The sequence below is a fragment of the Leptonychotes weddellii genome, chromosome 4, assembly GCF_054177405.1.
Source record: "Leptonychotes weddellii isolate Sample4059 chromosome 4, ASM5417740v2, whole genome shotgun sequence".
Lineage (NCBI taxonomy): Eukaryota > Metazoa > Chordata > Mammalia > Carnivora > Phocidae > Leptonychotes > Leptonychotes weddellii.
Window position 1 is genome coordinate 169,653,511 of NC_138372.1, and position 26,019 is coordinate 169,679,529.

Genomic DNA, 26,019 nt, shown 5'->3' on the forward strand with positions numbered 1-26,019 from the left:
ACTGTAGTACCAGCAGCAGGACAGACAGACAAATGGAAGACAGATGCAGGCATGTGTGTGTAAACGTAATGCAAGGATAAACTTGAGGTTTCAAGCCAGCGCCCCAAATCTGCAGCATTGGGACAATATCCTACCCGTTTAGAATGAGCGGAAGAGAGAGAGCTGCAGGGACAGGCAGAGAGAGCCACACAGGCAAGCAGACGCAGGAGCAGGGCAAGAGAAAGAAATCTAGAAACAATTTAGAGAAGGTAAGAGGTTCTTCTTGATAGCCTTAGAACAGAATAGCTTGGACAAATGTTTACAAAGTTTAAGTTATTCAAAAATAAAAACATTTGCATAGCAAACATTAACAGATGTAAAAACAGCAAACAAGGAACACCTGGGTGGCTCAGTCGGTTAAGCGTCTGTCTTCGGCTCAGGTCGTGATCCCAGGGTGCTGGGATCGAGGCCCATGTGGGGCTCCCTGCTCAGTGGGGATCCTGCTTCTCCCTCTCCCTCTGCCCCTCTCCCTGCTCATGCTCTCTCTCTCTTTCCCCCCTCTCATATAAATAAATAAAATCTTTAAAAAAAAATAAAAACAGCAAACGATAAAAAGGAGGAAATATTTGCAATAGTGTGACAAGCAAAGGTTAATATCTAGGACCTATAATGCCCCCCAATTAATATGAAATATATATATCCCAACATATAAAAGAGCAAAGGATATGAGTAGGCAGTTTATAGGCGAGAAAATGCACCTGACCACTAAGTAAGTGAAAAGCAGCTCTTCTCCTGAATATTCTGGGAAGTAGCAAAGATGTCCATGCCGGCTGAACTTTGTGTTTGTAAGGGGTGGAGAAATGAGCTTATACACCCTATAAGCTGATGCAACCTTTTTTGGGGGGATAGGGGGGTAGCGATTGGTTAGTAGAACCAACATTTTAAACGTGCAGGCAATTCTCTTTTTCCCGGAAATTTCTCTTTTAGGAATTGTCCAACAGAAATACTGATTTGGGTGCAAAGATGTATGCAGACAATCTACAGAGCTGTAATAACAAAAAGCTGGGAACATGCTAAGTACCAACTGAAGGAGAAGCCGCTGAACCCCAGGTCCTGACGCAACCATTTAAAGAACCAGATTTTGGTCCTGAAATTAAAGTATCTCTAAGACATGGTGTTAGTTTTTAAAATCAAGGCCCGTCACAACCCCGTTGACTCCACTATTAACGTGTGGATGGGCAGAGGTAAGTCCGCCGGAGTAAATGTACGGGGAAATGTACGCCCTCACAGCCACCCCGCCCCCCAGGAGGGACCGAGGGAAGACAGCCAAAGGGTGGTGCGTCAGCTCCCCTCCCGAGAGCGATTTCTCACCAGGTTTTCCCAGCACCTGTCACTGGGTTGGTGACCTGCTTGTTTGAGTGACCTCCTTGGGGGCAGGGGCATCGTTCAGTCCTGGTGCTCTGGGCCAGGTGCAGGAGGTGCACAGGGAATGTTAGTCAAGTAGAAGAATTGCAAGGGGGGGGGACATGGCAGAGACCCCTGGAACTCCATTGTCCTGGCATAGTCCCCTCCCTGCCAACTCTCCCCAGGGGTGTCCTTCAGGTCTGATCTCTGACGAGGACTGCAGGGGTCGGCTGCGTGCGGGGCGGGAGGGTAGTCGGTATGCCTGGCCAGGGCAGGGGCAGAAACTGCAGGTGCATCTTTAAGCCTGGACTTGCCCTTGTTCCCAAGGGCAGAGCTGCCCTGTCCCTCCTGTTCACCAGCAGGTGGGGCTGGCGGTCATGTTCTAGAAAAAGAAACCATGGTGGATTGACCAGTCATAAAAATCCAGTTTACCAAATTTACAGCAATCAGAATAGTCGAGGTCCATTTCTAAGAGTGTGCGGTTTTAGGTGTTTACCCGTTTGCCCACTTTTGACCTTTCTGAGGCCATTCTAGCCTTTTATTCTAAGGATTTATCTTCCCAATTTCATGTCACACACAAGCATTACAAGCTGATTGGAAAGTGAGGGCCTGCCTGAGGCTGAGCTGCAGAGCCACGGACCCTGTCTGTCCCCCCACACCCAGCGTCAGGAGCGCGGAGGAAGGAAGGGATTCCAGCTCAGAGAAGTGCTGTCTCCAGTCAGGAAACACAAGACTGCACAACCTTCTGCCGGCTTTCACTCACCTCCCATAAGCGGCTGAGAGCAGGCCCCTCACTTTGTCATAACTGGCTCTGTGCCAAATGTCATCGGGACCCAGATGGATCAAAGTTCAGAGGAAACTACTCAACTTCAGAGAAACTCTGCTTTTGCTGTGGGAGGGACTTCCTGAGCAGCAAAGGGAAGGCTTCATAGTTTTCATGATAGAAAATGTCAATCTTGGGCCTCCTGGGTGGCTCAATTGGTTAAGCGTCTGCCTTCGCTCAGGGCATGGCAGTCCTGGGATCGAGTTCTGCATCAGGCTCCTTGCTCAGTGGGGAGCCTGCTTCTCCCTCTGCTGCTCCCCATGCTTGTGCTCTCTGTCTCTGTCAAATAAATAAATAAAATCTTTAAAAAAAAAAAAAAAGGAAATGTCAATCTTATGCACAAACAATAATTAAAAGCTGAGAAAAATGCTCGACAAGGGACTTTTATCTTTAATATATAAGCAAGTGTTAAAATTGCCATGCAGGCAAATAACAGGAAGAAGGGGCCGGTGACTACTTTTTTTTTTTTTAAGATTTTATTTATTTATTTGAGAGAGAGAATGAGATAGAGAGAGCATGAGAGGGGGGAGGGTCAGAGGGAGAAGGAGGCTCCTCGCCGAGCAGGGAGCCCAATGCGGGACTCGATCCCGGGACTCCAGGATCATGACCTGAGCCGAAGGCAGTCGCTTAACCGACTGAGCCACCCAGGCGCCCTATTTATTTATTTTTTAAAAGATTTTATTTATTGAGAGGGAGAGAGAAGGATAGCATGAGAGGGAGGAGGGTCAGAGGGAGAAGCAGACTCCCCGCTGAGCAGGGAGCCCAATGCGGGACTCGATTCCAGGACTCCAGGATCATGACCTGAGCCGAAGGCAGTCGCTTAACCAACTGAGCCACCCAGGCGCCTGGGGCTGGTGACTCCTAAGCAAACGGACGGACATGAACGCTCAGCCTCACTGGCAATAAAAACTTCAAACAAGGAGGCCCTGTCTCACCCGGCCCATGCCTTCTGCTGTTTTATTTGATTTTCAATCGTAAAACCCAGTGTTACTCAGAGTTAGGAATGAGCACTGAGGAAAACTGCACACAGTTGTGGATTCTTCTAGAAGACAGTAGGCTAATCTGTGCCCAAAGCTTTAGACCGTCCCCAGCCTCTGACCTAGTCATCCCAATTTAAGAAAGTTATTGAAAGGCAATAATCAAAAACGCAATGTGCATTTAGGACTATATTATTCATATCTGAAAAGGCACAAACAAATCAATTCAAGAGAGAGGAATGAGGGACGCCTGGGTGGCTCAGTCACTGGGCGACTGCCTTCAGCTCAGGTGATGATCCCGGGGTCCTGGGATCGAGTCCTGCATCGGGCTCCCTGCTCCGCGGGAAGCCTGCTTCTCCCTCTCCCACTCCCCCTGCTTGTGTTCCCTCTCTCGCTGTGCCTTTCTCTGTCAAACAAATAAATAAAATCTTTGGGAAAAAAAAAGAGAATGGAACGGGAGGCAGCCATTCTTCAGAGGATTAAGAGCCTGACGACTGACAGAGGCTGTAGGCCTGGGCCTGGAGACAGTGAGGGGCGGCAATGGGAGCCTCAGCACAGGAGCCCTGAAAGACCAGCGGCGGCCAAGTCCCCAGGTCACACCCTGTAGAGCAGCAAGGACCCAGCACAGACACGCACAAGTATCTTGTAGTGTCCCACGTTTGTGTCCATTCTCTCTTGGAATCTGAAGTTTGGAGGTGCGGGCCCGGTGACGTTGGGAGAGGCCAGGAACTGGGGCGGGGAGGTGGGGCCCAGAGATGGGGAGTGTCATGCCTGAGGTCACACAGCATGTCAGCTGCACAATGCGAACGGGCTCCAGACTCCTAACACTGCATCTCTTGAGCATTCCTGAGGCTGGCCTCACTGCTAGCTACTGAGGTGGGTACCCGGACACAGGGCCAGCCGCCCCCTGCTCTGCAGCTCACTGCACTCTTGCAGAGAGCTGTATTACAACGGGAGGCCTTGGAGAAAACCAGACTCTCCTGGAACCCAGGGCAGGTGTTTCTATGGTTACCCTTTCCTGGCCTGGGGAACCTGCGACACATACGACAGAGGGCTATTGATTGAAACCTGTGGAATGTACTCTTCACCCCTCTGAGCAAACCTCCCAGGGGCCTGCCCAGACCCTTCCAGATTACTCTCCCATTCTATGGGGATGCACAGGAAAAGGTGAGTGAAGTCAGGGCACTGCATGTACCCAGGATCAGGGCTCAGGGTGTGAAAAGGGTCAGGACTCAGAGTGTGACCTGGGTCAGGGCCCAGCATGTGACCAGGATCAGGGCCCAGAGTATGACCAGGGTCAGGCCTCAGTGTGTGACCAGGATCAGGGCTCAGGTGTGAAAAGGGCCAGGACTCAGAGTGTGACCAGGGGCAGGGCTCAGAATGTGACCAGGGTCAGGCTTCAGTATGTGACCAGGATCAGGGCTCAGGGTGTGAAAAGGGTCAGGACTCAGAGTGTGACCAGGGTCAGGGCTCAGAGTATGACCAGGGTCAGGGCTCAGAGTGTGACCAGGGTCAGGGTTCAGTGTGTGACCAGGGTCAGGGCTCAGAGTGTGACCAGGGTCAGGGCTCAGAGTGTGACCAGAGTCAAGGCCCAGAGTGTGACCTGGGGCAGGACTCAGAATGTGACCTGGGTCAGGGCTCAGAGTGTGACTGGGGCCAAGGTCAGTCTGTGTTGAGGGTCAGGGCTCAGAGTATGACCAGGAGCAGGGCCCAGAGTGTGACCAGGGTCAGGGGTAAGTGTGTGACTGGGGTCAGGACTCACCATGTGACTGGGGTCAGGGCTCACAGTGTGACCTGGGTCAGGGCTCAGAGTGTGACTGTGGTCAGGGCTCAGCGTGTGACCAGAGTCAAGTTCCCATGTGTGACCAGAGGCAGGGCTCAGCGTGTGATCGGTGTCCAGACTCAGCATGTGACCGGGGCCAGGGCTCAGCGTGTGACGAGGGCCAGGGCTCAGCGTGTGACCAGGATCAAGTCTTATACCCTCGCCCCCATACTTCTCCCTCTTCCTTTATGTGCAGCCATACCTTCTGTTCAATAATTATAACGATCTGTCTTTTAAACTGAGCATGTCCTGTGCCACACGCTGTGTGGAGTGTCCCACATGGACCATCTCCTTCATTCATTCTAAGGACCTTGGGACGGGGACAACAGACTCATTCCCATTTTGGAAAGAGAAGACTGAGACCAGGGCAGTTACAGCATTTGCCTGGCAAATGTATGTACTGGATTAGAAACCGGGTCTTCTTGGGGCACCTGGATGGCTGTCAGTGGAGCATGGGACTTGATCTCAGGTTTGTAAGTTGAGCCCCACGTTGGGTGCTGAGATTGCTTAAAAACAAAATCTAGGGGTGCCTGGGTGGCTCAGTCGTTAAGCATCTGCCTTCGGCTCGGGTCCTGATCCCGGGGTCCTGGGATCGAGCCCCGCATCGGGCTCCCTGCTCCGCGGGAAGCCTGCTTCTCCCTCTCCCGCTCCCCCTTCTTGTGTTCCCTCTCTCGCTGTGTCTCTATCTGTCAGATAAATAAATAAAATCTTAAAAAAAAAAAATCTAAAAGAAAGAAAGAAGGAAGGAAGGAAAGGGGAGAGAGAAAGAAAAGAAACAGGGTCTTCTCAGACTCTTCTGATCTCACCAGCCGCTCCATAGCCTCCTGCCGCAGGACCCGCGTGCTCTGCAGCGCCCAGCCTCCTTGCCCTCCTGAGGGGCGGTGCTCACGGTGCCGTGTGGTCTGGCAGAGCAGTGTTCTCTCTCTCTTTTTCTTGAAGATTTTTGTTTATTTGAGAGAGTGCGAGAGCACGGGGCAGAGAGAGAGAGACCGGGGGGAGGAGCAGAGGAAGAGGGAGAAACAGACTCCCCGCTGAGCAGGGAGCCTCGATCCCAGGACGCTGAGATCATGACCTGAGCCGAAGGCAGACGCTTAACGCCTGAGCCCCAACCCCCATGCCCCAAACAGGTGTTCTCTGCAAGATGTGGGCTGGAAGCGGTACTCTGGTCACCAAGGGGCACCTGGGCTGGGGGGGACAGAGCTGGTGGTCGGAGGCCATGCCCGGGTCCTGCCCTGCCCTCTGACACCACAGCCTCATAGGCTGGGACCTGGCATGAGCCTGGTGGCCGCCTCCCAAACCAAACCCCTGGGAGGTACCAGCTTGCCAGACACGTCTCCCCCCACCCCCCCCACCCCCAGTGTAGGGAAGCCTGTGAGCATCACCGCCCCATGGGTGCACACGTAGGCTCAGACAAGGAAGCTGCAGAGCCTGTGGTTGCCTTCTGGAGAGGGCAGCACAAACCCCTGAGGTGGGGACTCTGAGCAGCAGAGATCCTGGTACCAGGTGAGCCCAGCCCCGCAGCCCCTCACAGCACCTCTGGGGACGTCAGCCAGCCCGATGGAGGGCAACTCTCCAGGGGCTGCAAAAGCAATAGTAGGTCCAGTGACGCATCTGGGTGAATTAGGAAAAGGCCGAGGGGTGCTGGCTGCATTCGATGTGGGAACTCCGGCAAGCCCCTTCCTTTCTGTGCCCTGGCTTCCCCTTCTGGGCAGCAAGGGACACCTCCGGAAGGTCAGCTCCCAGCCCTCAGGATGGCAGTCAGGGTTCTCAGGGGCTGGGGGTACCCAGAGGAAGCAGGTCCATTGGCTCACCCAGCCAAGCCGGCAGGAGCAGAGCAGGTGCAAGGCAGGTGCAGGGGGCAGGTGCAGGGGGCAGGTGCAGGGGGCAGGTGCTGGGCAGGTGCTGGGCAGGTGCAGGGGGCAGGTGCAGGGAAGGTGCAGAGCAGGTGCAGGGGGCAGGTGCAAGGGTTAGGGGCAGGGCAGGTGCAGGGCAGGTGCAGGGCAGGTGCAGGGGGCAGGTGCAGGGGGCAGGTGCAGGGCGGGTGCAGGGCAGGTGCTGGGCAGATACAGGGCAGGTGCTGGGCAGGTGTTGGGCAGGTGCAGGGCAGGTGCAGGGCAGGTGCTGGGGGCAGGTGCAGGGGGCAGGTGCAGGGCAGGTGCTGGGGGCAGGTGCTGGGGGCAGGTGCAGGGCAGGTGTAGGGCAGGTGCAGGGCAGGCAGGCAAGTTGTGCCTGGCCTGTCCTCAGAGGGCCTCCGTCCAGCTGTGACTGGGGTGGGGCAGTTACAGCCCTCACTCACCCCTGACTCTCTCTATCCCAGTGTGCCTCATCACCTGAGGTGTGGTCAAAGCAAGAAATCCTTCCCCCTGTTCCCCAAATGCCCACAGCTGCCCAGGCCCTCCCGTCCCCCTGACCCCCTGACACACCTCCCCCTCCACCCCTCCTCTCACCCAGCAGGCATCCATGACAGGTTGCAGAGAAGTGGGACCCCCACTTGTCACAACAGACACCACTGACGGAACAGCTCAGGCAACAGAAACCTGCTGTCTCGTAGTCCTGGAGGCCGGAAGTCCGAGCTCCAGGCGTGGGCAGGGCTGGTCCTCCTGGCGTGTGGATGACCGTCCCCTCCCCACGTCCTCCCATGAGCGTCTGTGTGTGTGTGTGTCTGCGTCCTGTTCTCCCCTTCTTGTAAGGACACCGGTCAGCGTGGATCAGGGCCCCCAGTGACCTCCTTTGTCCTAATCACCTCCGCAAAGACCCATCTCCAAGCACGGTCACCCTCTGAAGTGCTGGTGTCAGAACTCCAACATGTGAATTTGGGGACATAGTTTATCCCGTGACACAGGAGGAAGACACGGGTCATGATTGCTTGATGGCAGCCTTGTCTGTAGCACCCCCAAAAGTAGAGACAAAGATGCCCCCACCGGGTGAGGGTTATGGCACGTGTGATGAACCCACATCAGGAAGGGCTCAGCAGAACTAACTCGGGGTCTCCAGGATGTTATGCTGTGTGGAAAAGCCACAGACTGTGTGACTGCATTTAAATCACATTGTCCTGCACCCACGTCCACAGCAGTGTCATTCACAATAGCCAAGACATGGAGGCAACCTAAGTGTCCACCCACGGTCCAGTGGATGAAGGATGTGTGGTGTATACACAGTGGAATGTTACGCCGCCGGGAAGAAGAAGGAAATCCTGCCATTTCGGAAACCTGATGGACCTGGTGAGATAAGTCTGAGAAAGACAAACGCTGCCAAATACCTGACGATCTCACTTACTGACTTATACGTGGGACCTAAAAAGAGAGGAAGAAGAAAGAAAAACCGAACTTGTAGAAAAAGAGATCAGATCTGGGCGCCTGGGGGTAGCTCAGTCGGTTAAGCTTCTGCCACCGGCTCAGGTCATGATCGTAGGATCCTGGGATAGAGTCCCAAATCCCGAATCCCCAATCCTAGCTCAGCGGGGAGCCTACTTCTCCCTCTCGCTCTGCCCCTCCCCCTGCCCTCCCTCTGCTCGTGCTCGCTCTCAAATAAAATCTTTTTTATTTTTTTATTTTATTTTTTTTTAAAGATTTTATTTATTTATTTGAGAGAGAGAATGAGATAGAGAGAGCATGAGAGGGGGGAGGGTCAGAGGGAGAAGCAGACTCCCTGCTGAGCAGGGAGCCCGATGCGGGACTCGATCCCGGGACTCCGGGATCATGACCTGAGCCGAAGGCAGTCGCTTAACCAACTGAGCCACCCAGGCGCCCCAAATAAAATCTTTTTTAAAAAACCACACACAGGGGCGCCTGGGTGGCTCAGTCGTTAAGCGTCTGCCTTCGGCTCAGGTCATGATCCCAGGGTCCCGGGATCGAGCCCCGCATCGGGCTCCCTGCTCTGCGGGAAGCCTGCTTCTCTCTCTCCCACTCCCCCTGCTTGTGTTCCCTCTCTCGCTGTGTCTCTCTCTGTCAAATAAATAAACAAAATCTTTAAAAAAAAAACCACACACACACACATCAAAAAAAACAGAGATAGAGATCAGACCTGTGGTTTCAGCAGGTGGGGTGGGAGAGGGGAGGTGGAGGAGGGGCGTCCAAAGGACCGACACGGCGCGATGGAGAAGCAGGTGCTGGCCCGTCAGGTGGGTGCCAGGCGGCTAGTGCGGCTCTCTGGCGCCTCTGCAAGTGGACAAGGGAGTGGATCCTGAGTTCTTGTGGCGAGGAGAGGACATCTGTGCCCCTGTCTGAGGGCCTGCTTTGGCCATCGATTCACTGCAAACATGAGTTAGGTCAGCACGTGGCACAGCGGACCCCAGCAGGCTGCACGTCGGTCATATCTCCATAGAAAGGGCAGGAACGCAGAGCAAGAAAGCGCACCAAGCACCATTCTCAAAGTGACCCGTTTGCGGGGCGGAGAGCCGCTGAGCAGCTGCGGAAGCTGCTGGCGGTGCGAGGAGGGGCCTTAGTCGCTCCGTGCGTGGTGGGAGCGCTCCGCACGCTCGAGGGGGGGAAGGCCGCGGGGGTCCTAGCGCCGCGGGACGCAGAGCAAGGCCCGATCGGCACCCGCACCGGTGTCCCCGCCCGGCCCGCGCGCCGCCCCGAGGCTGGGCCGCTGCGGGGAGGCTGAGCGCGGGGCCGCGGGCCTCCCGTGAGTGCACAGCTCTGTCGAAGTAAAACTTAAAAAAAATCAGAGCTTTTGTGTTCTATTGTTTCTTGTAATGGTTTTATTAGCTTTTTTTTTTTTTTAAGATTTTATTTATTTGACAGAGAGAGCACAAGCAGAGGGAGAGAGGGGGAGAAGGAGGTTCCCTGCTGAGCAAGGAGCCCGATGTGGGACTCGATCCCAGGACCCTGGGATCATGACCTGGGCCGAAGGCAGCCGCTTCACCGACTGAGCCACCCAGGCGTCCCGGTTTTATTAGCTTTTGATGAATAATTTTCCTCATCCACTTAAATTTTCAAATTTTTATGTTAAACGTGGTAGTAAAATCCTTGAGTTAGGTTTTAAACGTGTTGGTACTGTCCTCGTCTGTTTCTCTGTCAAATAAATAAAATCTTAAAAAAGAAAATAAAATATTTCTTTATTTCCAAATAGAGGACTATTTTCTGTATTTGTGTTAATGGTTTACAGTATAATTGCATGGTGATTGGAGAAACTACTCTGTATGATTTCTGTTTTGTCTTTTGAAAATGCAATTATACAAGATTGATTTAAAAAAAAAAAAAAAAGCTTTTATTTATTTATTTGAAAGAGAGAGACCCAGCGAGAGAGGGAACACAAGCAGGGGGAGTGAGAGAGGGAGAAGCAGGCTTCCCGCCAAGCAGGGAGCCTGATGTGGCGCTTGATCCCAGGACGCTGGGGTCATGACCTGAGCCGAAGGCAGGCGCCCAACGACTGAGCCACCCAGGCGCCCCACAAGATTGATTTTTTTTAAGATTGCAGGGCTCTCCACGTTCCACGGTTTTGCTTCAACCCTTACGTCGTCTTACAATTCAGGTGGATCTCTGGGAACAGCATATACTGGGTCTTCAAAAACTATTCAAACTTTAATCTTTAATTGGAGCATTAAATCCATTTACATTTAATAAATTATGGAGATATACTTGGGTTTTAACCCTCCATACTACTATGATTTTTTATGGTCTATCCCGATGCATCTATGTTCCTTTCTTCTTTTCTCTCTTTGCCTCCTTTCTTGGTGATTTTGTGTATTTTTTTCATCCTTCCCTTTCCTAGTTTGGAAGTGGAGGTTCCCTTTGGAGGTGTGCAATGCTGATCTAGAGAAAGCACAGACACACGAAGGTGTCACGGGCTGGAGAGACCTCGCCCAAGGCGGTGCCCGGGGCCCCCCACCCCACCCCCTGCAGGCTCTGCAGCTGTGCTGGGCTCAGCACTTAGCTCTGTGTTTTGAATTTCAAGTCTCCCTCTACGAATTTGTCTCCCACAAGACACACTTACTAATCTTCTTACAAAATCAGTGTTCATTTAGATTCACCACCTATTCACCAGTATTTTCCTCATTCCCGGATCCTTCCCTTCCAAGTGGTATCCTTTTCCTTCTGGCTGAAGAATACTTCCTACACTTTCTTTTAGTGCAAGTATGCGGTAAGAAACTCTCGGATTTGTTTCTCTGACCATGGTTTTCTTTCAACTTTATTTTGGTACTTTTGCTGCACAGAGAACTCTAGGTTGTCATTTACTTTCTTCTGCTTCCTAGTTGCTGTCAAGAATTCAGGGGTTATTCTCAGTGTCACTCCTTAGTAGGTGATCTTTTTCTCTAGCTCATTAAAAGATGACAAGGACTGGGGAGACGAGGCGCAGGGCCTGCCCAGCCTGGGCCGAGACCACCACAGGAGGAGGCCAGAGCCGGGGCAGGATCCCTCCACCTCCCAGGCCAGCAGGTGCAGGCAGCAGAGTCAGCAGCCTGGGAGGGGCAGGCGAGGGGGCAAGGGCCAGACACACCCATTCCCTCCCCAGAGAGAGATCCCCTCCCTGCGGGGACTCGCAAACCGAGGCCAGAACACAGAGCTGACTTTGGCTACTGAGATGGGGGGTGGGGTGTCACCCGGGCACCTGACGCTGAGGTCAGGGAGTCTGGGCTCCTGACGACTGTGTGCCTGGCCCCTTACTGCAGCCTGGCAGGTTGCCAGGGCAGGTCGAGAGTCTGGGGCTCTTTTGGCCCGCCCCTCCCCGCCCTACCTTCCTTCCTCCCGGCTGCAGGAAATGGAAACTTAGAGCTCTGGGCTCCTCCTCCCACCCCTCCGCCCCTTCTCACCCAGCCCCACCCCACCTCCTGCTGCTCCCACAGGCTGCCTGCACCCGCCCAGCCCCCAGCCTCTCCCCTCCCCAGAGAGGGGAAGCAGGAACCAGGGAGGCCACCAGCCTCTGAGCCCAGCCCTTAAGGACCTGCCCGCCCACCCAGAGCAGAGGGAGTGCAGAGCCCGAGGGTCACCCACCCAGTAGTGCAAGTGGCTTCAAGCCCGCAGCCTCAGGGGGGCTTCTGAAAACCGATAAGCATTGCCATCTCTGAGTGCAGATGTAGGAAGGGTAGTAAGAGACGAACAGCCCCTGGGAAACAGTAGGTGCTAGAGATGCAAGCCTAAGAGACTACTAGCAGGAAGGGAGCATGGGGTCCCCAGGTGTCCTGCCACCGCCCCAGCGTCAAGTCCAAGTACCTGACCAGGGCTCTCAAGTTTCAGGCCCACTTGTGCAACTTCCTCTGCCCAACCCACCACGGCCCACAGGTCTCACCTCGCCAGTCTGAGCCGTGCTAGCGAGCTCGCTTGATCTATGCTGAGTGAACAGCACGGTTAATGCATTCTACGCATTCTACGCATTCTACCCGGGGACTCAGAGCCCCGAGGGGAATTGCCTGTGACAACACCTGCCAGTGTATCTGGGGGACATTCTGATTTCTAGCTCCTTGAATTCTTTTTCTTTAAAAAAAAAAATGTTTTTTAAGTGATCTCTACACCCAACTGGGGCTCGAACTTCCAACTCTAAGATCAAGAGTTGCCCACTCCACAGAGCCAGCCAGGTGCCCCTTCTTTTGTTTTTAATGCTGGCCGGACCCATTCAGGCGAATCACATGCTCCCTGCCCACTGAATCTCAATCAGGCTGCTCTGATGTGCTTCTGGATCCTTCTACAAGGAACTGGTTGGGCCTGGGTCTCCTTCCTCTTATCACCCTACTGGGGCAGATCCCTCCTGCCCCGCTTATTTGGGGGCCGTCCCTTCCTTGGGCGCAATCACTGCGCTGTCACCTGGCTCTGTGTATTGGCGGGCTGTCCCCCTTTGGTGGCCGTGACAATGACATTTCCATGCTTCCGTGCCCATGCCTGATCTCAGGGATTCCCTGGAGATGGGCCAGGATCCTGAGCCCCACACTGACCACTGTCCCACCCTGCTGGACAGTGTTCTGTGGTCGCTGGACACAGGCACACCGGAGCTTCTGGCCAGCCCAGGACAACCTGGGTGTGCGGGCGTGTGGGGGGCAGGGAAGCTGAAGGGACTGCATTTCGCAAAGTCTCTGTCCTGCTATTTCTCCGCTTGGTCACAGTGATTCATGCCCTGTAGTTCCCCTTGCGTCTGTGTAAACCAGAGCTTGTTTTCTGCTCCAGGGGGAGGCAAGACAATTCACCGTTCTGAGTTCCTCCTAGGCCCCACACACCTGGTAACACCTGGAAGAACGGGATCCCAAACACGTTCCAGGACACGAGCCTCCCACAAACCTGGGCCGATGCTGGCATCAACACCCCCACCCTCAGCGAATCTCGGACTAACACCCACTGTTCACCTGACACTCACCTTTGATGGGACTCTACCCTGGATTCCTGAAGGAACAGTAGCCCGGACCCTTTCTAATAGGAACCCCCAACCCGAAGGGACAGGGAGTCTCCCAGACGCTCCATCCACTATACTCTAGCCCTTGCGCTCGTCAGTAAACTTCGCTCTCACTTCCTCCTGGCTCCCATCTCATTTCTAGCCTGCATGAAGCCATGGACCCTCTCGGCGGGTCCTTCGGGGCCCCCTCTGGGTCCTCAGATGCGGCCTGCCAGCATCAAGTGGACGCCGACCTGTCCCACCTTCCCAGAGCGCCCCGACGTGCCACGGCCTCCGCCGCGCCCCCAGCGGGATCAGAGAAGCCCTGGGCTGCGAACACAGAGCCTCCCCCGGCAGCGGCCCCTGCAGATGGCTTCCCTGGTCACCACAGACACAACGTGGCTTGCAGAGCAGAAGTGGGCTCAGGGCAGGGGTCTCACTCACCCGCTCACCGGGCCCCTGCCTGCCCAACCAGGGTTTCCTGTGCCCACCTCGGCCCGACGGCCCCCAGCATCCCATTCTCAAATCCCAGAGAGCCGGGCGCTGGTGCCCGTCCCACGTGCATGTGCATGCTCCTGCAGGCTCCTCGCCTTCTCCCTGTCCAAACCCATTCCTCCCTCTGGAGGGTGCTGCCTCCCTCCCAGAAGCAGACTGGCCGCCCTCCCTGCTCCCGGTCCTGCCCTGTCCTGCCTTTGTCCTGCCTGAGGACGAACTTCCCACGTGGCCCGGCCTGGTCTGGCATGGGAAAGAGTGCAGGATGCGGGTTAGGGTTAGGGAGGTCCCCTTCTAGGCCTTAGGGCAGCGAGCTGTGGACTCGGGGGAGCCCTCTCCCCGATATGGGCCTCAGGGTGGGGCTGTACCACAGGGGGACCCCCCACGTTAGGCCCCTGCTGGGAGGGGGACTCCCAAACATGCAGCCACAGCCAGAGTGTGAAAGGTGGAGAACATGTGTTTATTTGAGGCACCAAAGCAGCAGGCCGACTCCAATGTGGGGGTGGAGGGGGGGTGGTGCCGCAGCTGGGGGGCGGGGACTGATTCCTGGGTCCAGCGGCCTAAACCCAGACGCACCGGAAGCCCATCTTCTTCCAAAAGGCCACCGTTAAAGTGCGTGAACGTGGGACGCAGAAAGGCGAGAGAGAAGCAGCTTTGTTGTTGGGGCTCGGGTGGCTCAGCCACCGCTAACGTCGGACTCGGGTCTCCGGCCCCCCGTCACGGCCCGGCTCTGGCAGGGCCGCACACGGCACGCACGCACCCGTCCACACAGCTGAGAGGATGCACTCCCCTCTGACAACAGCACGCTGGTCCCCCTGGGACGCAGCGGCACAAAGCACATCTCCCACCCCACCTGGGTACAGACGGAGCAGAGCCTGCGGCGCACGTGCCCCTCCCAGGGTGTCCCCAGGACTCAGTTCTGACTCCGGGCCCTCAGCCCTTCCAACCTGAGGAGGTCACATCCCCGCCCGAGAAGTGAGGTTAGGGGCCGCCTCGGAGGGGAGATGGGGGCGCAAGGGGCAGGCCTGACCGTGGGCACCGACGGCGGAGAGCGCTGGGATCGAGCAGGGTGAAGAGTCAGAGGAAGAGGCTTCCACATCGTTTCGGGGGCTGGCGGGGCGGGGGGGGCGCAGGCCTTCCTTCCTGAGCTGGGGGAGTCTGGACCAGCTGCCGGGCCCCAGCGGTCAGGGCCCGAGCCGCTGCAGGGCGGACAGCAGGCTGAGCAGGAGCCCGAGGCCCAGCACTGCGCCGCTGGCCCGCAATCCCCGGCCAGCAGTGCTGAGGTTGCATAGGAAGCTCTGGCAGCAATAGGTGCCGACGGACGCCACGCCCAGGTTGATGCTGGGGCTGGGGCAGATCGGGGAGCAGCCCTTGTTCAGGGTGTGGCCGAAGTCCACCAGTTTCCCTGCACAGGACAGCAAGGCGGTGAGGGGGGGCGGGGGGGGCGGCCGCGCGGGGAGGGGCGGCGGCCAGCACTCACCGAGTCCGGCAGAGGCGGACACCGTGACGCAGTAGCTGTCGGAGTCCGCGCAGACGGTCGGCTTCAGGCAGTATAAGTTACTGTTCTGGTTCGTGCACGAGAAGCACACCAGGGAGTGGGCTGCAGAAGAAGGGGAGACGCTGCAGGTGAGACCTGTCTCGGGCCCTGGGATGCCTTCCAGCGGTGTCCCCTGCCAGTCCCGAGCCAACACCCAACCACCTCCCAATCATTTGCCGATGTTATTCGAGCAATCATCACACTCCAGACCTTGGCCCTGGAGGAGGAGCTCCAGGGACGTCCCAAAGCACAGTAGTAAGTGTGTCAGGGTCAGAACTCAGACCTCCGGGGGAGCAGCAAGGAGCAGGGACCCGCTTTGCTGGGGGAGAGGACCGTTCGGCCGGCCACAGCAGGTCAGGCAGGAACAGGCCTGAAGGGCCCCTGGGCACTGCTCGGGGGAGTCCAGGAGGTAAGCACAGCTCAGCCAACGGCCCGGGGCCCCAAGGGGCATCTCACCTTGCTCCACACTCAGGAGGGCAGCCAGCAGCATGGGCAGGAAGACCTTCATTCTGGAGGAGACCGCTGTCCGGTCTGGGGCCTCACAAAGCCAAAGATACTGCTCCTGCTTAGAGAACAACTCGGTGGGGGACCGGGCTGCCCACTGGGAGGAGGGGCCAGAGCCTCAGGCCCTGGGAGCTGCGCTGCCCCCATTTGATAGACGGAGGGGCAGGTGGGAGGGGGGCGCCTATCCCTGGCAGAAGCACAGCCAGCACACAGAGGGTCTTCCTGCCCCATTCCCACCTACCCCTCAGTGTGCCCACTCCTTCTAGTTGAGACCCGTCCCCCAGCCTGTGGTGCTTGCTGCTGGGGCCAGATGAGGGAGCTCATGAAAGATCTCAGGATCACACAGAAAGGGAGGCCAAGAGAGTGGCCCCTGCTGGTGGTGCTGGGGGTGGGGGGAGAGTGGCCAGGAATATTAGCTGGCCTGCATCCAGGACTTTCCATGAGCCAGCTCCATTCCTGACATGAGGGACTCGGGCTGGGCTGGGTGCCGAGCGCCCACCTCCAGCAGTTTTCTATGTTTCTCCCTATGTTATTCAAAGCTGATGACAGCGAACCTATAAATATCTGCTATTCCCCCATCTCGTGCCTGAAAAAGAGATTCAGCGAGTCTCAGCTAGGTAGATAGGAGTCTATGGGGGCTGCCTGGTGCCCTCCACCAGGACCCTCTCCTGGGCAGAGACCAGTGGCAGTGGGTGGAGAAAGCACAGGGAGGGGAGCAGCTGGGGTTCTGGTTCCCTGTTGGGCAGGAGGCATGATGTGGGAGGAGCAGTCTGGTGCCTTCTTCGGCTGGGGACGCCATGGGTGTGGGAAGGGCATTCTGGGCCTGGGGAGCAGGTCCCAGGCACTGGGAAGAAGAATGCCAGGGAGACAACAGGCTTCCCTGGCCCAGTTCTAGGCCTGGGATGACATCCTGGGGTCGGGGGTAGGAGCTGCAGATGCCCAAGAGTAGGGCCGAGCCCAGCTCCAGATCCAGGTAGTTCAGGGAGAAAGGAGCCTTAGTTTCGTCTTCTGTAAAGTGAGGTTTGGGCCTGGAGAAACTGAGCTGTTCTCAAGGAAGCTCTGGAATGCACAGCCACCGGTCACAGCCCGTGTCCCCACTGTCCCCTGCCAGGCCCCCAACCAAACAGGCCCCACTGGGCTGAGTCGGGGCACTGGCTGGAGTGGATGGACATGAGCAGGGTCAGGCCAAGGGGCCCCGAGGGGAACCAGTGGGGCTCGGGGACAGTGCCATCTGGGACCCAGACTGCCCACTCTTCCCCCAGGCTCGCAGGGCTGATTTCTGACAAGGCCAGGCATCCAGTGACTGGGGGCCACTACAGAGGCAGGAGCTAGTCCTTGTCCCCGAAGATCGAAGATCGGAAGGAGCCAGATGGCTCAGTAGGGGGGTAGGGAGTGGGGGGGGCGCTGGGGGGGGAGGCTCCTAGGCACCTCATATGCTTGCATAATCTTTGGCAAACAAGGAGCTTTCACCCCTTCCCAGAGTAGGCTCCAGTCCCCAGGGTGGTCCACCAGGAAGGGCACTCAATTCTTCCCATCCTGCTGCCCCGCCAAGATCCCAGGCCCCTTCTTAAATCAGCAACGATGCCCCTCGCCAATCCCCACGGGAGAGGTGAAGGGGAACCTAGAGTCGGGTGATGGGCCCCAAGCCTGCGCGGCTCTGGGTCACCCAGCCAGGGAGGGCGCCTGGTGTTGGTCTGCGCCCGCTCCAGCCCCGATCTCGGGAAATATTCGGAAGGGCTGGGAGGGCTGGGGGATGGGAGTGGAAGCTCAGCCCCCAAGCGCCAAGCCCACCCGTAAGCCCGGACTCCCAGCCTCCTCCAGTCCCTCCCGCGTCTTTCCCGGCACCCTGCTCGCCCCGCCTCCGTCCTGCCCGGTGCCAAAGGGGTCGTCCCCGCTCCCCCAGCCCCGGTCCGGGCCCCGCCGACTCACGCGGGGCAGACGCAGGTCCACGGCCTCGCCGAGCTACCCAAGTCTGGAGCCCAAGCGCACGACACCCCGGGACTCCCGGCAGCCGGCAGCCGCGGCGGGCGGGGGACCGCAGGCGGAGTCGGCGCTCGTGCTGGCGAGGGGCGCAGGGGCGGGCGGGGCGGAGTCGGCGCTCCCGCGAGCGGGGGAGGAAGCAGGGGCGGAGTCGGGGCTCCCGCGGGCGGGCGCGGGGCGGCATTCCTGGGCGCGGGGGCGGGGGCAGACTCCGAGTTCCCGGACCGGGCGGGGCTGGCAGGCCCCCACCTCGGACCCCAAGCCCAGCCCCAGGGAGGTGTCGCTGGCCCGTCCGGCCGGTCCTTCTGGTCCCCACGCGGGGCGCGCGTCATCGCAGGGCAGCCGGGCGACGTGTGGCGAGCGTGTGGGGGCGGGGACGGGGCCCACCGGTAGCCGGCCGCGCTCGGGGAGGGCTCGCGTCCCTTCTGCCGAGTGCCGTGGACGCGTTTCAGACCCCTGGGCCGGGGCCGGTTGGGGGCGGGGAGGAGGCCGGGAGCTTGCCTCTAGCTCGCCGTCCCCTCTGCCCCGGGGTCCCCCGTGGTCCTAGGCTCCTGGCCATGCCTCGGGGCCGAGGCCTTAGCCCTCCCGTGGGTGGCGGAGGAAGGTCGCAGGGGGCAGTGGCTGTGGGCCACAGGGATCTCCAGCGAGACATCCATCTTTGCTGGTTCTGGATCCCTTTTTGCTCTGGGCGCAGGGGTTGCCTCTTATGGGGCTGCCCCCACCTGGGCCAAGACACTCAGCCAGGATGCTCCCAGGCCTCCAGCTCACTCTGCTGCTAGAAGATCCTTTCACAAAGCCGGCCTCATGTGACCCTCCCAGCGCAGAGCCTAGAAGCCTGCTAGGATAAAGCCAGCATCCTTAGCCTGACAGCAAAGCCTTTCGTGCGTTCTGTCAATAGGTATTCCCTGGCTGGACCTGCACCATCCACTCTGGGCAGGGAGGCCCGGCTCTGGCCAGAGAGGGCGGCCTGGCAGGACCCCACGCCCCTGCATCCTGCTTCTCATTGGCCAGGATGGGAGACCAATTGCAGCCAGGGGAGCGGGAGGTAATGGGCTTGCCGGCAGGCCGGGCTGCCTGGCCCTTCCATCCCCCTCTCATTTGGTGGTTTCCCCTCCTTCTGCAGAGACTTTGGCGCAGTTTGCTGAGTCTCAGCCACCTGCTTGTTTTGGAAATGCACTTCACAGTTCACAGCCACACTTCCTGTGAGGAGCTGTGGCACCTGACCTTTTCTCTCAGGCTTTCTGGTGGCACCTGTGGGTGAGGGTGGTGGAGGGCGCGGGGGAGGGGGGGTGGGGGGAGAGGCTTCTTAACTATCACAGCTGGGGAGGCCAGGCAAGGGGGAGGGAGTCGAGGCAGAACGGCAGGGTGGCCAGGAGGGAGCTGCATGGGAAGAGGGGCCATTGTAATGGACCAGTCACATGAGAAAGGCCTAGGGGTACATGAGGCGCCATGGGAGTGTGCAGGGGAGTGCGTGAGTGTGTGGTTGGTGTGTATGAGTATGCACGGAAGTGTGTGTGTGTCTTCACAGTTTGGGGATCAGGGTCAGACGTTCCAGTGGTTCCTTGTAACATCCGGATGATGTGGGATGGATCAACTTGGGAAGGCTTTGGGGGCTCTCTCCTTGGAGGCTGAAGGTGAGGCTCTGCACATGTCCCAAGAGGTCCCCAGCCAAGGAGCGGCGATATCTTCTAGGGGTGATGGCCCTGCTGTCCCCGGGGACATGCAGTAGGCCACAGCCCTTGGTTACCCTTTCTGGATCTTACCTTTGGAAGGCGGGGTGGGTGTCTGAGTGGGGCTTCCTCATCCTTTCCCCAGGCAGCACCTTGTTGGTATCTTAGTCTAAGCTTTGGGCTTAGCCTGGAAGGGGGAAATGTGAAGCTCCTTTGGCAAGTGGAGCCCCTTGCTCACCTGCCCAGAAGGGATTTGGATGAATTTTGGTCCCCATAAGAGGCATACATTTTATCTTGGCAGTGCCCATCAGTTTTGGTATGGGCTACTTGCTTGTTGATTCTGTCCAGCAGGTCAGCCCTCGAGGACAGTGCCCAGCACCCAGACCACTTCTGGCTCGTGGTGGGTGCTTAGCAAGTATTTGTGGGTGAAAGCATAAGTGGACTCTGCCCCATTCAAGACAGGACCCTTTGATTCAGAGGGCTCTTGTGATTTTGAACAACCAACCCACAACAAGTCCCCAAGGTCACTGCCACAGAACAGGCGTGAGACTCAAGAAAATGTATCTGAACATGTATGGCAAGCCAGGAGTTTGTGCAATGCCTGATGACATAATCTGTGGGGTCCTTCCAAAAACCGAGGCAGGGAGGCTAGGCTGGCCCGCTCCGTGTGTGAAATGGCCAGGTATGTGTCTACCTGGTGGACTTGTGTCTACAGACAGCCCTGCTTCTGCTTCCCTTTCTCGGGCTTGCCCAGGTCTTTGGGTTTTGTGAACTACCTGCTCATTTCCTGGGTCAGCCCCGCACCCCCACCCCCCCACCCCTGGCCACTGGCCCAGAATGTTTTTTTCTTTCCCTGCTCCAGTATTGCCTCACTGCTTCTTGGGCAGACCCTGTCCTGGGGAGGGGCCAGTGGGTAGGTGGAGGGGGGCACAGCCTTGGTGAAATGTCTTCCCACATGGGCACTCTGTGTGAGCCTGTGCCCCCCCACCCCCGCAAAGGGCCAGGCCCCAAGTGCAGCGCTGCCCAGGCCCAGTGTCTGCTGCCCCACCTCAGGCTGGCCAGGGAGGTCCAGAAGGCCCTGCGAATAGTGACCAAGCGAGCCAGGGAGTGAAGCGGCGGGACAGTGACCCACCCCTGCCAGTCACTCAGGCGTCACTTTCCAGCATGGGTCCCCGCAGCCCCCTGCTGAGCCCAGAGAGGAGGAAGGCCTGCACAGGTGAGAACCCGGGAGGCTCTTCCTCTTGGCCGCTGCCCTGGGGTGGCGGCGCCCCCCAGCCTGGGGGGGAGTAGGGTGGGGGGCGGCAGCAGGCAGAGGCTGAGAGTAGCGTGCCTCCACCCAAGGTATGTGCCGACCCGTGCTCTGGCAGCTCTCCCCCGACTCATGCTTCCTGGGGAACTTTCTCCTGGCAGAGACTGCTGGAGTTTGGGTTGCCGGCCCTTTGAGTGGGGGGGGGGGGCACATTTGCTGCTGGATGCCTCTCAGTCCTGTCCAGGGTCTGGACCCTGGTGTGTGCACGGTCAAGCTGGTCCAGAACTGGGAGAGATGGGTGCCTGTTGCCCTCACCGTCTGCTGGAAGGGGACCCATGGGCTGGAGGAGCTAATAATAGGAGCCCCCCTCAGGGACCTGAGCTAACAGGAGCCTGGCACGGGGTGCTGAGGCTGGAGAGGGGGCTGCGGGGTGCAGGTGGGGCAATCGCCCTCGTCTGGCATTCTAAGAGGGAGGTTCAGCACCCTGCCACAGGAGGTATCCATGCCTGACCGCGTCTGCCCGTGGGTGGTATTCACAAGCTGCTGGCAGGGGTTCTCGGCCTCCTTGGGCCCCTGGCGCAGTGTCTTTCCCATCTGGAGCTGCCCCCCTCCCGCGTGGCTCGGGGACTCCTACTGCAGGTTTCTGCTTAGGGGTCCTGTGGGGAAGTGTGCAGACCCCCCCTGGCCCTTCTCTCCGGCTGCCCTGTCTCTTGTAGGGCCAGGGAGCCTGGAGCCAGCCACTCTCGGGCTCTAGCTGGATTGGAGGCAAGGCCTTGTCTGGCAGTGGGGGTTCAGTGTGCAAGGAGAGCAGCCCAAAAGGCTGGTGGCTGCTGGTGAGGCCACACTGTGGGGCTCTGTATCCCTGCCTTACCTCTCTGGGCACAGCTCCACGTCTCCAAGTGGAGCCTCAGCATGCTCCCCTCAGGCTGGCCCCCGCTTCGCCCAGAGAACAGTCCAAAGTGCTACTGTGATTTCAGAGCATCTGCTCCAGCCACAGGCTCAGCTCACCCTGTCACATGCTCCCACCTCAGGCCCTTTGCACAGCTGTTCCCAACCCTGGAAGAGGAAGTCCACTCCAGACCTCCTTGGCCTGCACCCTCGCTCATCTGCTCAAGAACCCATTCAGAGAGATCCCTCCCTCCTGCCCTGGAAGTACCTGGCCCTTCTCCTTGACACAGAATACTGCCTGGCAAGTATTAGATGCTCAGTGAATAATCAGACCAGTACTTTTGAATGGAAATACAGCTTGAGAGCTGGTGTTGTGGGATAGAAAGCCACACTTAGAACTTAGAAGCTAAAAAACAAAAAAACAAAACCACCACACTTAGAATTTAGAAGCTAAAAAAAAAAAAAAGTGTGGGGGCGCCTGGGTGGCTCAGTTGGTTAAATGTCTGCCTTTGGCTCAGGTCCTGATCCCAGGGTCCTGGAATCGAGCCCCACATCCGGCTCCCTGCTCAAGCGGGGTATCTGCTTCTCCCCTGCCCCTCCCCCTACTGCTCCTGCCCTCTTTCTCTCTCTCCCAAATAAATAAATAAAATCTTAAAAAAAAAAAAAAACTGTGATGTTTGCAAGGATGGCACAGCATGGGGAGGGGGGGTTGGTCTGCGGGAGGGAGGGCTGCAGGGAGGTAGCCTGTGGGAGGGGGCTGCAGGAAGGGGTGCTGGGGCCATAGTCCACCAGCCTCCTTCACATGCAAGACCATAGGCTTCCTACAGACTCAACCTAAGAGCCTCCAGCTGGGTGGAGCTCCTGTGACAGTCAGCGGGACTCTAAGTCAGTCGACTCAGACAGGCTCTGAGACGACCCGTTGGAATCCATCACAGTACTTGCTGCAGAGCATGCGAAGACCCCCGACCTACATGACTACATGTAGAACTAGAACGTTCAGGATCTTGCACCTGGGGCTGGGTGCCTGGAGGCTGAACTTTGTTGTTGGTTGATGGAGACACGAGGGCAGGGGCCTCCCTTACAGCCATGCCCATGGAACTCTACCTGAGCACACCAGGAAAAGACACCACCACAAATTTGGCAGAAGGTCCTGCATTGGTCTCAGCTAGGCAGTGACCAACCAGACCCCACCTCCCACCAAGTTCTCAGCCCTCGGGTGGGGTTCTGTCTCCCCTGGGGGGCCTCCTCCACACCCGTGGTGGCCTTGGGAGTTCCCCTCTCCCTCCAGCTTCATGGCTGGGTCCTGTCCCTGTCAGTGGTGCTGTCTGGGAGCTGGGCTCACAGGAGACCCTTAAGCATGGGTCCGAACACTAGCTCAGAGGACTGCCCGCCTCCCACACTGCCTCCCTTCGAGCCAGCTTCACCCTCCTCCTCCCGCCCATCCTCCCTGCCAGATGTGAGCCCAGCAGGACCCAGGAGCACTGCTCCTGCCCCAGCCTCCCTCTCTGCCCCTCCATCTCCCTTCGCAGGACCCTTCCCTCTTTCCTGACCACTCCCTGTTTCCCTTTAGTCTCCCTAGATTGAGCGGTGCATCTGCTGCAGGCTGTGAGGCTGGGACCAGTCCACCACAGAGGCTGTGGTCAGTCTGGTCCGGCTGGGTCTCCATTTTCCTGGACAATTTATGGATTCACTCACATGGTCCCAGGACAGACCCGCTTCATCCTTTCCCTGCCGTCCCTGCCCTGGGCCCTGGTCAGGACCCTTCAGGCTGGCCCAGCAGATCTCCCAGACTTGAGGCTTGGGGGTCCTTCCCTCTCACAAGCAAATCTGCTTCAGGCTTCGCAAGCTGTCCCGGGGGTGGGGAAGAGCCCTCCACGGGAACACCTGCTGCCGTCTTGCTGGGTGTGGGACCTGGATCCTAGTGGGGTACTGGCTGGTACCAGGACCCCGTGAACCCTCCCTGAGGCTCTGCCTGGTGGGAGCCTGGGGCCCAGCTAGGTGGGACGGTGAGTGAGGCTCTGAGTTTCTCCAACAGAGCAGTCAGCACAAGCCAGCTCTGGCCCTTTGCCACCCCAACTGAGGGGCAGAAACCAGCCATCTGTGGCCTCTGGGAGCCCAGATGGCTGGAGGCTGGACATGCCTCACTCTAGACTTTGACTTCAACATGGTTCTAAAAAGCCTCAGACCTGCCTGCAGGCTGCCCATCGGTGGAGGCTCCCTTGGGGCAGAGCTGGCCGGGCTCAGGCTCCATGCCCTGAGCTTGTCTGACTGGCTGTCTTGAGATCCTTGTGGTGCGGGGTCCCTCTGTTGCCGCCCCGCTCAGCCAGCAAGGGTGGCCTGCTGGGTGGCCGCTATGAGCCCCAAGGCCCCTCTCTTACCTTTTGCAGACTAGCTTATTTGTAAAATTTCTACTAGGAAATGCAGAAAACTCACCCCTCAGCATAACAAATGGGAAAGGAGGTGAGCGAGGCTGTTCTCAGAACCCAGACCCCAGGTGGTAAGGATAGAGTATGGCCCCTCCAAGAGAGGACATGTTCCTAGAAGCCCAAATGTGCCACCTCTGCCCCTCTCCTCGCACCCTTTGTCCTCCGTCCTTGGTCACAGGGCTCACTGGGTGGCTCCCTACACCCTGCCACCACCCTTGCCCTCCATCCCTCAGGCTGACTCCTCCTTGCTTGGAAGAGAAGGGAAGGCAGGGAGTGGGGGGGGGGGCGGAGGAGTGGGGAGTAGGGAGGGGAGGGTGAGAGAGGTGTCAGTCTGGGTGCTCTGGGAAGCAGACCCCAAGGGAGAGTGAGAGCTTCAGGAGAGGGGTCCTCAGGGACTCTGAGAAGGATAAGGGAGGAGGGACCAGGGTGAGGTGGGAGAGCCTTCAGGCCCCTCTCCAGGCGGGGCAGGAGGGAGCCCTGGGGGAGGAGCCCGGCGCTGGGGGCAGCTGGGGAGTGCCACTGGCAGGGCTGGTGGGTGTGGGGCAGGATCCTGGGAGCTCCGCCCTGCCGGGAGCGGGAGCGGGACGGGGTGGGGCCTTGGTGTGAAGAGCTGGCCGCCGTAGACGCGGTCACGCAGGCTCTCTCTTGGTGGGACTACCTTGAATGCCAGGAAAGGAAAGGGAAGATGGAAAGCCTTTGAAAACTGGCTTTGCCAGAACAACATTTAATCAGTTGTGTGCCTCGTGGATCTTCCAACGGTTCACACATCTCATGACTTTAGGTCTGGCAAGGGATGGGCTTTTCCTGAGCTGCCCAACACCCCCAGAGCCAGGCCTTGGCCTGGGCCCCGGGAGAATTCTCTGTGGGCCGGAGGTATAGGATTCGGGCTGGGGTGAGGCTCAGCCACAGTCCTGCCCCTTCTTGGGGGGGTCACAAGTCTCCCCCACCCTCCAGGAGGCTCATGCCTTAATGAGCACACTTTTCCACATTTTTTTTTTAACATTTTATTCATTTATTTTGATAGACACAGCGAGAGAGGTAAGGAACACAAGCAGGGGGAGCGGGAGAGGGAGAAGCAGGCTTCCCGCTGAGCAGGGAGCCCGATGCGAGGCTCGATCCCAGGACCCTGGGATCATGACCTGAGCTGAAGGCAGATGCTTAACGACTGAGCCATTCAGGTGCCCCACTTTTCCACATTTTTGACCCAGATCCACTGTAAAAAATACATTTTACATTATGACCAGTATATATAAATCCTTACTGTGTGGGAGGCAGTCAGTATATTCTATTCTATCCAGTTCTGTCTCGCTCCGTTCTTTTTTTTTCTTTTTTTAAAGATTTTATTTATTTGAGGGCGTCTGGGTGCTCAGTCGTTTAAGCTTCTGCCTTCTGCTCAGGTCATGATCCTGATCCCGATGTCTTGGGATTGAGCCCCAGGTCTGCCTCTCTGCTCAGCGGGGAGCCTGCTTCTCCCTCTCCCTCTGCCCCTCCCCCTGCTTGTGTTTTCTGTCAGATAAATAAAATCTTTAAAGAAAATATTTATTTGAAAGAGAGTGTACACACCAGCACAGGGGGAGGGGCAGAGGGAGAGGGAGAAGCAGGCTCCCCGCTGAGCAGAGAGGCTGACCGAGAGCCTGACTTGGGGCTCCATCCCAAGACCCCAGAAGCAAGAACTGAGTCCAAGGCAGACGTTTAAAAGACTGAGCCACCCAAGCGCCTCTATTTTTTATTTAAAAAATCTAATCAGAAGCCACTTTACTGACTTCACCAGCATTCTGGAAGGCACCACAGAAGCCCCTAGTTACCAACATTTATTTTTCAGAGGGCTTATTAGGACTTTCTTACAGAAAAGTTACCTAAGTAAGGAAACCATTACGTTCGCAGAAGAAATGGAATGTTAAGTGCAGATGAGCTTGGTTTCAGCTGTGGGAAAGGCACCTGACCCCCACTCCCCCATGAAGTGGGGG

The 26,019-nt window shown here is 57.6% G+C and overlaps 1 protein-coding gene and 1 long non-coding RNA gene across 3 annotated transcripts; one reads left to right on the top strand and one right to left on the bottom strand.

Moving 5' to 3' along the window:
* Positions 1-14,237: 14,237 nt before the first annotated feature.
* On the bottom strand, positions 14,238-17,941 carry LY6E (lymphocyte antigen 6 family member E). Of its 2 annotated transcripts, none has more exons than XM_006748681.3 (4): positions 17,769-17,941; positions 15,792-15,897; positions 15,279-15,398; positions 14,238-15,203 (listed from the first exon to the last, which is right to left on the bottom strand). In XM_006748681.3, the coding sequence occupies exons 2-4, from the start codon at positions 15,841-15,843 to the stop codon at positions 14,983-14,985; spliced, it is 393 nt and encodes a 130-aa protein (XP_006748744.1). In that variant the 5' UTR covers positions 15,844-15,897; positions 17,769-17,941; the 3' UTR covers positions 14,238-14,982. The 2 variants fall into 2 exon arrangements, with proteins under 2 accessions (XP_006748744.1, XP_030875578.1); XM_031019718.2 differs by having other exon boundaries at positions 15,792-15,900; positions 17,769-17,930.
* A 1,209-nt stretch (positions 17,942-19,150) lies between these two features.
* Positions 19,151-22,054, top strand: LOC145721004 (uncharacterized). The gene is made up of 2 exons (XR_014144463.1): positions 19,151-20,705; positions 21,770-22,054. It is a non-coding gene; the product is annotated as an uncharacterized LOC145721004 (long non-coding RNA).
* Positions 22,055-26,019: the final 3,965 nt, after the last annotated feature.